Source organism: Populus euphratica, unplaced genomic scaffold (genome assembly GCF_000495115.2).
Source record: "Populus euphratica unplaced genomic scaffold, PopEup_1.0 scaffold521.1, whole genome shotgun sequence".
Classification (NCBI taxonomy): domain Eukaryota; kingdom Viridiplantae; phylum Streptophyta; class Magnoliopsida; order Malpighiales; family Salicaceae; genus Populus; species Populus euphratica.
Genome location: NW_011500178.1, coordinates 280,140 through 290,119, shown reverse-complemented (window position 1 = coordinate 290,119; position 9,980 = coordinate 280,140). Strand labels below are relative to the sequence as shown.

The 9,980-nt window shown below is 29.3% G+C and overlaps 1 protein-coding gene across 2 annotated transcripts; it reads left to right on the top strand.

Annotated features, from left to right (window-relative positions):
• Nucleotides 1-6,410: 6,410 nt before the first annotated feature.
• LOC105111479 (myb-related protein 305) lies at nt 6,411-9,683 on the top strand. Of its 2 annotated transcripts, none has more exons than XM_011006842.1 (3): nt 6,411-6,639; nt 7,132-7,294; nt 9,205-9,683. In XM_011006842.1, the coding sequence occupies exons 1-3, from the start codon at nt 6,504-6,506 to the stop codon at nt 9,509-9,511; spliced, it is 606 nt and encodes a 201-aa protein (XP_011005144.1). In that variant the 5' UTR covers nt 6,411-6,503; the 3' UTR covers nt 9,512-9,683. The 2 variants fall into 2 exon arrangements, with proteins under 2 accessions (XP_011005144.1, XP_011005145.1); XM_011006843.1 differs by having other exon boundaries at nt 6,412-6,639; nt 7,132-7,259; nt 9,203-9,683.
• The last annotated feature ends 297 nt before the right edge of the window (nt 9,684-9,980 follow it).

Genomic DNA, 9,980 nt, shown 5'->3' with positions numbered 1-9,980 from the left:
AAAAGCTCTAGACTAGGGGGTCATCGAAGTAAAATTTGAGGAAGGTTATGTGAAAGCCAAAAATAGATTGACATAACCAAAATATTGATGTCTTCTTCCAAGTATAGGAGTGTCGAAGTAATAAATAACACGGCAAGACCGGAGTCGAATCACAATATGGTGAACTATATAAATTATAAATAACAACAACAACAATAACAACAAGAAGAAGAAGTTAAAAAGAGCTTTTAGATGTGATATGGATGTAAGTATTTAAACAAATATAAAATAATTATCAAGGTTAGAGGATCCACTAATGGTATTTTAAATAAGTATAGCATAAAATCTTTTATTACTCAACTGGAAATCACACACAAAGGAGGTTCTAATCAGATGATTTATCATTACTAGCTCATTATATATTATTAAAATGATCATATTAATTATCTTATTTATGTAACACCAAAATTGTAAATATTGTTAGGAATTCATGATGTTAACTTATATTAACAACAAATCAAGTTTCTTTCATAGAACAGGTGTAGGTTATACCATACAGTTGGCTATGAAAGTGTTAAGCATTTGTTGTACCAAGTGTTATACAACACAAATTTGGACTTATCATTTAACAAGTAAGGTATTAAAAATTAATAAGATAAAAATGATAAGATATGTTAATAGCAAGTTGTTTAGGATATAAGCATTGAAGTCCATATTGAATTTATATTATACTTATCTTAACACCATTAGTGAAACCTTTTCACCTTAATATATTAAACTTAGTAAACATTATGAAAAAGAGAAATATAAGTAAATAATATAAGAACATAAGTATAGTAAAGGAAATGAAAAGCATAAATAAGAGATTAAAAAAAATATAACATGAAATAAAACTTAAACATTACAAAAATATAAAGAAAGATATAAGAGCATGATTTTCATCTGAAAATCAAGACGGTTAAATGTATGACAAATGCCTCCTTTTATAGGCCAAAATTTAAAACTATTGATTTGTTGACTAATTTTTGAGTGGATGGCCAACTCTTGACTTAGTGATAATCCTCATCTTCTTGTCTACTAAAAGTATTATTACTAACATCAGAATTTAAATAATGTATAGGCTGCAGGATAGATTCTAGCTTTTCCATCGTTGCTAAATTTGAACTTGAAAACGACCTTTTTGAATCTTGGACTCCTCATAAAAGTTTTAGACCTATGTCTTAGCTTTTCATCCATACAGAGCAGACCTAAATCCAAGTTTTATAGCTCCAGTTATGACCAATGACTGAACAATATTCTAATTTGGACCGAACTTGTATCTCTTTTATAAACTTATTCCTCTCTTTGTCTTCTCAATTTCAGTAGTTAAACTCATCAATCAATCCATTGATTCATGTGATAGTCCTGCATTTAAGATGAACATTTACCATAAATTAAAGATACCTTATATTATTAGACATGTTATTATAAAACATGCTCTAGCTAAGGAGTTATTGATACTTCAAGTGCAAAATGATAATATAAAACCTTGATAAAAATACACTTTTAAGGACTAATTACAGATATTGTCCAAACTTAAAGAAAAATCAAGTTGTGATGATGAAATGTCATGAAAATGTTAAAAGTAGAAAAATGTCTATCAACTCTATGAGGGGATAAAAGGTTTTAATTGAGGAAAGACACAACAAATACAAAAGTTAATGTCTAGGGTAAGACAAAAAAAATATAGAATTACAAAGATGTCTTTTAGTATCTATAATAATGCCTCTTGTGTCTTTAAATGATTATTTTGGTTATCCATCAAATGAAAAGTTAGATTTTACCTTATGGCCTCTACCAAGAGAATTTTGATCTTTTAGGTAAACATGATTGAATGCAATTCTTTTACAAAGATAGTGAAATAGAAAAAAGGAAATGACGAGGCTAATGATTGATAGAGAACCTTAACCTTTCCTTTGAATTGAAATTTGAGATAAAAGCGTATTATAGAGATAAACTATGGCTAATGAGCTTTAATATTCTCTTTAAGTTTGAGATTGACAATAAAATGAGTGGCATGGTTATATATTAATGTTTGACCTTGATGGATAACACTAAAAGTTTTTGACTAATCAAAAATCCTATTAAAAGTAGGACATGGTTATTATTTGATTATAATCGAGTTTCCTATCCCGTTTTAGGAAACAAGAATTATTTATGAAATATATAGCATGGTTATATTTCATTTCCTCTACAAAGACAATAATAGAAAGAGAGTTAATGAAAAGTTGATGTTGATCTTAGATCTTTGAACCTTCAAACACCTTTTGAGCATATGAATTTCTCATTCTTTCATAACCATAAACTATAGCTTGCATTATGTGCTTTTAAAAACTCTTTTTTAATCAAGTGAGATATTTAAACCAATAAATGATGCTCTTAAAACTTGAAGAGTTTTCCTATAAAAGTTATGGCTTCATGAACCAAAATATTGGTTATTATGCATGCTGATAAAATGGATGCTCAAAAGAGATAAATTTTCAATGAAACCTTGAATCTTTACTAAAAACCTCTTGTTGTTGAAATCCATAGAAGGTCACATCAACATGTACCATCAAATGACATTCCTAAAATTAGAGATTAAAACTGATACAAAAAACCATAAAAAAATATTTTAATCTTACAACGAATCAATTTTTGTTTTCAAAATACAAAGTAATCAAAGGATTACATGTATTGAATAATGTGTGTTGGGTATTTGACCAAGTCAATTTTCAAAAAACTTTCAAAAAATTGACATCTCTTTGATTTCATTTCAATAATTAGACTTAAATGGACATGATCCTTAAAATTTATGAGTTGATTCAGAGTAAAAATTATTTTTGAAAAAAAACATTGACCAAGTTTGTAAAATCTTTGACTTAAATAGATTTGACACTGTTTAATCATCCTTGAAAAGTTGAGAAGCCAAAGGCAATACAGTAGATTCCAAGAGGAAAACAAGCAATATTCAAATCAATTTTGGAGCAAAGAAACATAATTAAATGATGATTTAATGAAATCTATCAAAGCAATGATGAACGTCTAGTAATGACAAGTGCCTCTTGATGATAGATAGAAGAATGAGCACAATCAGATTAACTGAGTGTAATTATGCTCATAAATAGTCTATAATTTAATAAAGCCTAACAACAGTTGAGAATAACACTACACTTAAAGACATCTTTATTTTTGAAATTTTGGTTTACCTTTTGAAATATAGTTATGACTCATGAAAGATATTACTGCATAGGTGCATTTGAATAAATGTTGAAAGGATGCATTTCGCCACATAAATGTTATTGATAAAAGAAACATCATAACGATGATAATAAATTTCTTTCCACGATTTGATTAAATGGGCTAAGAGGAATTTATTGAGAAGAATATTGAGCATACATTGATAAGTGTTTATTATAAGCTAAGAGATACATGTCTAGATGACTTGACAATCACTACCAGAAAATTGACAAGTACAAATGGAAACACTAACAATTTTTTTTTATTGTTGGTGTATTGCGGTGACATTTACCGACTAAATTTTTTCATTATTAAATTCATCGGTAACCACTAATAAGAACATGTCGTCAGTATATATTGAGGAATTATAGTGGGAATACAAGGAATAAAAAAAAAACAGAAGCTAAACAATGCGATAATATGTAAGTTTTTACATATATAGTTATCAACAGAATTAGATCGACAATACAATTAGTCCATGAATGTACTGACAAAAAAATTATTGAAATTACTAAAACTTATTTTTTATAAAGTTTTACTGTAAGACTAAATTTGAGTGAGATAGAGCAAATTGAGGAGGGTTTAGAAAAATCACGCGACAACTATGTAACATTGAAATCAGAATAATTTTTGTTTATTCCAAATATTAAAATTTTATTTGTCATTTACTCATAAATATTTTGTTTGTACCATATAGGTTGTTTGATTTTTTGTATAAGGTGTAAAAGAAATCTAAAAAATATCTTAAAGAAAGCGCTCTTCCAAGTTGAAATGACATGACAGTTTGGAATGATTTCAGACTGCTATACATCCTAGAGACTATATGGGAAAAATATATTCAGCATGTGATATCCAAGTGTTTCACACGATGATCATAGTCTGATGCGAGGAAGAGCTAGCAAATTCATGGTTTTGTTACCACACATATTAATGGCTCCGTTTTGTTCATTTCACATGCAAAGCATGGTTTTGTTACCACACATATTAATGGCTCTGTTTTGTTCATTTCACATGCAAAGGAGATGGTAAAATTTATTTTAATCACATCTATTTTTTAAATTTATTTTTATTTATAAATATATTTAATTGAAAATATTTTTATCTTGTAGACTATGACTCTTGGACGTGAGCTAAGCCTAATGGAGGTTTTTTTTAGAAATGCACGTGCAGAGTGATGAACGTCAAAAAATAGTGTAGTGGTTCATCAACAGCCGAGCTCAACACTTTGTGGTATGTTGGATTTCAACTATTTTTTTTAAGTTATTATTTATTTAAATTTAATGATTTTATTTTTTATTTATAGAAGACATGTAACAGTTGGTTGAATGAGAGATACAAGAATGATCTTTCAACCCATCTAGATTTTGATCCAAATTTATGGTTGGAGGTAGGATCATTCGATGAACCCAATATAAATCAAGTGTATGAACTCTCTAACATTATTACTAAGAACTTATAGATAACCTATAGTGTTTTAATCATTGGGTGTTTACAATTGGTCTTGACCACTTAGTCTCTAAAGTTCACAGCCTTGTTAGAACAAAGAATGCAAGAACATACGACTCATCTCAATAAAAAATACAAATGATTCTCTGTAGATTATGAAGAATTCTACCAAATGGTTATAGATATAAAATCACATATAGGTGGTACATGTATATCTTTTTAACCAACCTCCTCTTCTAGCATTGCCTATATTCTAATTTTATTACATTTGAATGTATAAATTTGTAATTAATATTTGGTTTTTATATTAAGATAATTAATTTTTAAATATTTGAATTTTATATAAAATTAATTTTTTAATTATTTTTTATTTATGTTTATTATGTTTTTTAATATATTTTTAAATTATTACTGATAGAATTATCAGTAAAATAATTCTATTAATATATTCCAGAGAATTAAAATACAATAAACACCTCTATAGCTACTATAAAGAAATGAGGCCCTAGGCTATACGAGCTTTAAACTTAAGCCACGTGGGCACTCTCACTCGAATTAGTTTAGCATGACATGGACTTTGGTTGAATTCTAAGTTTAGATTTAGATTTATATTAAATAATTTTTTTTATTTTATGAAGATTAATTTTTTATCGAGCTGTGAGTAAGATATTTAATTAGTAACCTTTTACTAATTGAAAATTTATTTTTTAATAGAACTGATAAGAAAAAAAATTACAAGATTTTATTTTATTTTATAAGAGGTAATTAAGTGCTAAAATGATAGGAATTAATTCTAATAATTATTAAAATTGATTCAGTAATAATTTTGGTTCCAATAATCATTATAAAAAATGGCTTGAAGTTGGGTAGTACTATATATTCTGCACAATAAGCTACTATGTCCTTTTCTCCTCTTTTTTTCTAGCATTATTCTACTTTATATATTGTTTTATTTAAAAAAAATTTCTAAAGCTGAGGTTAGGGTACTTCATAGAGAGATTCTAAGTCTCTTTTTATTTATTTGTGAACTTTAATTAGCAGTGCAACTACTCCTATGATGCTTTTATAATTCTCAGTGAGGCAAATGACATGCAGTTTGTTTTCACCAAGTGACATATAATATAATTTTAAAACAAAAAATATAATCATTTGCATCTCTTGTAGAAATACAAGTACACAAGTAAATATACCAAATATTCTTATAAAGCTTAGTTTAGTATACATTTTATTTCTAAAATAGATATAATTTGTTTAATGCTTATTTTATTTTTGAGTATTTGTTATTTGATTGTTATAATACAATGTTAAGTTTACAAAATTAATAAAATAAGAATTTGAGATTTATATTCATGCAAATTATATTTATTAAAACATTAATATATAATTTTATCTAACAGATATCATTTAAATATATGAATGCATTTACTATTAAAAAAATATTAAAGAGTATAGATGTTTTTTAAAGTATTTTTTACTTAACAATATATCAAAATAATATTTTTTATTTTTAAAAAATTATTTTTAATATCAGTATATTAAAATATCTAAAAAAACTAAAAAATATTAATTTAAAGAAAAAAATATTAATTTTTTATTAAAGTTTTTAAAACACAAATAATTACATCAACGAATCTCACATACGTGACACAGATTAATGTCGATTACCGGCTAGATAATATTATATTATCTTAGATTTCCTCTACAAAAACCCACCCTCCTTGTCTCATTATATCACTCTCTTCCCTCCCCCTCCCCCTCTCTCTTTCTCTTTCAAACCTTTTATACCTCTCTCTCTCTCTCTCTCTCTCCAAGAAAAAGAAATGGATAAAAGTCCATGCAACTCTCAGGATGTTGAAGTGAGAAAAGGGCCATGGACCTTGGAAGAAGACTTGATCTTAACCAACTACATCGCGAACCATGGTGAAGGTGTATGGAACTCGCTTGCAAAAGCTGCAGGTAATCTATTGCACCATTTCTTCTCTGTCAGCCTTTTTTCCTTGTGGAAATGAGATCATAATTTTATTAAGAGTAATAATAAAAAATTACACAAGATGGTCAGAAAATCGCTATCTAAAACGACAGAAAAGATTCAATTGAAAAAAAAAAAAAGCACAATGATCAGGAAGAGATAAAACTGATGATGCAAGCAGAACAAAAACCAGAAAAAGATGGGGGCAGTAAGTAGGAAAGATGAAGGAGCACGACGCTAAATTTTGCAAATGTTTGTAACTGAAAAAATTGTATCATAAGGAATTACAATGATATTGTAAGATAGGGCCAACCACAATAAACTTGTATGACCAGTACGTTGCACCAATATTTCTAATATGATCATCCAATTTTTTTTTTTGTTATTATATTAGTTTACGAAAACATAATATATACAACATTTTAGTTGTTTTGGCGAGCAAGCAACACAAGCCATCTTTTTGTTTGATAACCTTGTAGGTCTGAAACGTACCGGAAAGAGTTGTAGGCTCCGTTGGCTCAACTACTTACGGCCTGACCTTCGAAGAGGGAATATTACTCCTGAAGAACAGCTCTTGATCATGGAACTGCATGCTAAGTTGGGAAACAGCATCAAGAAATATATACATATATATATATATGTGTGTGTGTGTGGCTTTACTTACTTTCCTTTCTCCACCATGCTCTAGCAATAAAAAATATTGCATTGTATGTTTGTCGATATTGGAAGACGTAGAAGAGATTCAATTCCCTGATTTCTTAGCTATACTTGTTGTTATCAAGGAAAGCACCGTTCTTAAAGTCCCTAGTTTCTTCGGACAGCCTCAATGTACATGAGGAGGAGAAATAAATGTTGCTAGGTAGGGTCTGAGCTGTTAATTCCTAGCAAGAATTTGAATTCAACACATGGGGATTTACAACATGTGGCTAGCAAAACTTTTCAGCTTTAACATATTCTCTAATTTTAGTTGTTATATGATAAGATGGAGCTGGGGGATATCACTTTTTAATGAAATCTATCCTCCATCTAGCACACACACATATATATGGAAAATCATCAAATAAATCAGCTCTTGAAGGTCAAGAAGACCAAAGTATTTGAAGAGATCACGCACGATTTTTTCGTCTTTTATATATCAAATCCCTAACCCCAAAACTATAACAACAACAATATATATATACATATATATATATATATATATTCCAACCAAGATAGTCACCAAAATTATTAGGAGATTGAGGCTACTTGCGTGCTGGATGCATGAAGGATGATGGATCCCCGCTCAACGTGTAAAAGTGTTATTACTCAAAAAATAAAAAGGTAATTTTTTTTTTCTCTCTTCAAAACACACAAAAAGGAGTCTTCCACACCGAGGGTAATCAAGTTCGAAGTCCTGAAAGGGTTCTAAAAATATATCAGAATCTAATATTAAAGCTATATTTTTTATACTGGCCACTTGTGGGCAACGTGAAAGAAATCCATACAGAATTGGCAACAAAAGTTTCTAGTTTCTTATTTTCTATTTGAAGGTTTTTTTTTTTTCCAAGTTTTCATATGGGAATCCCTCCTTTTCCGTGAAAGAGAAGCTGTTCGGAATGGATTGACGTAGACATTAACCATATTGTTCCAACTCTTTTTTTGTGGTAAAGTGTTTATTTCCTTTTATTGTCTGGTTTTTTTTACCATGGTTGTAGGTGTATATGTGATTGGGAGTTTGATGTATTTTCTACTCAAAATCGTTGGATATCACTACATATTTGTATAGATTATTATTTTTTTGGTTAAATACATTTCCTCTATGAATGATTAGAGATCTAAACACTTATAAAAGCATAGAAACTTCAAATTAAATCTTTGGCTTTTGATGTACAAATGCCTTTTCCATTGCAGATTCTGATTTGTAAAACCCTTTTCTTTTCTAGAAAATGTAGTGCGAAGATTTCCTACCACTGTAATTCCACACCTCAAAAGTCAACCATCCTGTAAATCTAACACATTCAACCATTCATGGGGCTGGTAATTATTATTTACACCAACAATTCCTCTATCATTTCATATGAACTTTAGCTTAAGGGAGAGGGGACCTCACAAAGCTATCTTGGTTTAATTGTGAGATTATGCGTCTTGTCCCTGAAAGAAAACAAAATGTGTTGTCTTGTGTGGTCATGTCAATAGTCTTATAATGTCATCTGTTTTGTAGCGACTCTAGCAGGGTCTTCAATTATCGGGTAGACCTCTTACAGCGAAAAGCTCGAGTGAAAGTCTTATTGCCATAGTCATGCATTACAACTTAATTCCAATTGCTGATAGTACTTAAATGTCTTGCGTTTACGTACTCTTTTGTTATGGTAAATGTGATCCTTGAATATTGAGTGTTTTCTATAAGAACTTTAACTGGTTTACATACTGGTCGAACAATTTCTAGAAACAAGTTCGTCCTCACACTTGATTTCCAGAGCTTCTTTTTTTTTTTTTTTCAAATTCTTCCTCAAACATAGATCATATGCATATCATAAAAGAACTGACCAGAAGGAAATTCTTGGCACGTCTAGGTGGTCGAAAATTGCAAAGCATCTTCCAGGGAGGACCGACAACGAAATAAAGAATTACTGGAGAACTAGAATCAAGAAGCATACTAAGCAAACTGAACCATTTGCGGCGGGGAGTTCTGAGACTAATGAAGATGGGAGCAGTACTTGCCAAGTTTCCAGCGCAACCGACCAAATGGAGGCCTATTGTCCACCATTATATCAAGGAGACGTAGGGGCCTTTTCTGGTGGGAATATACCTCAAGAACTGAACGAAAACTACTGGAGCATGGACGATCTCTGGTCCATGCAACTGCTTAATGGCGATTAAATATATGTAAACATCTCGGGCTGATCCTATTTTGGATCAATATTTAGGTTTGTCTATAGTTACCTCTCCGTAGTATTCTCTATACGCTAAAACTCATTATGCATTTACGCACGGTTTGTAATATATATACATACATATAGTATGCTATAAATACTTTGCATACGTTTATATATATTTCATGGCAAATGATCTTGACGGCTTTCGGTTACCTTGCTTATATATATATATATATTGAGAGTAAAAACAATAGTATGGTGTTGACATAAAGAAACCGTCATTTCATTATTTTTTTATGTTAATTATATGAAAGAAGATCTAACTCGATATTTTTTTTTTAAGAAAGGAGAGACATTAATTCAAGTTAAACCACAATCTATTAACTAATTCAAATATCTTTTAAATTGTTATTATTTGAATAATAAATTTTACTCTAGGTATTTTTGTAAAAAATGATATAAATCAATTTGAA

What these genes read in the sequence shown, in the direction of transcription:
- LOC105111479 (XM_011006842.1), top strand. Translation starts at nt 6,504, where the DNA reads ATGGATAAAAGTCCATGCAACTCTCAGGATGTTGAAGTGAGAAAAGGG. An exon ending in CTCGCTTGCAAAAGCTGCAG is followed by an intron (nt 6,640 to 7,131) that starts GTAATCTATTGC and finishes ATAACCTTGTAG; the next exon opens with GTCTGAAACGTACCGGAAAG. An exon ending in ATACATATATATATATATGT is followed by an intron (nt 7,295 to 9,204) that starts GTGTGTGTGTGG and finishes TGGCACGTCTAG; the next exon opens with GTGGTCGAAAATTGCAAAGC.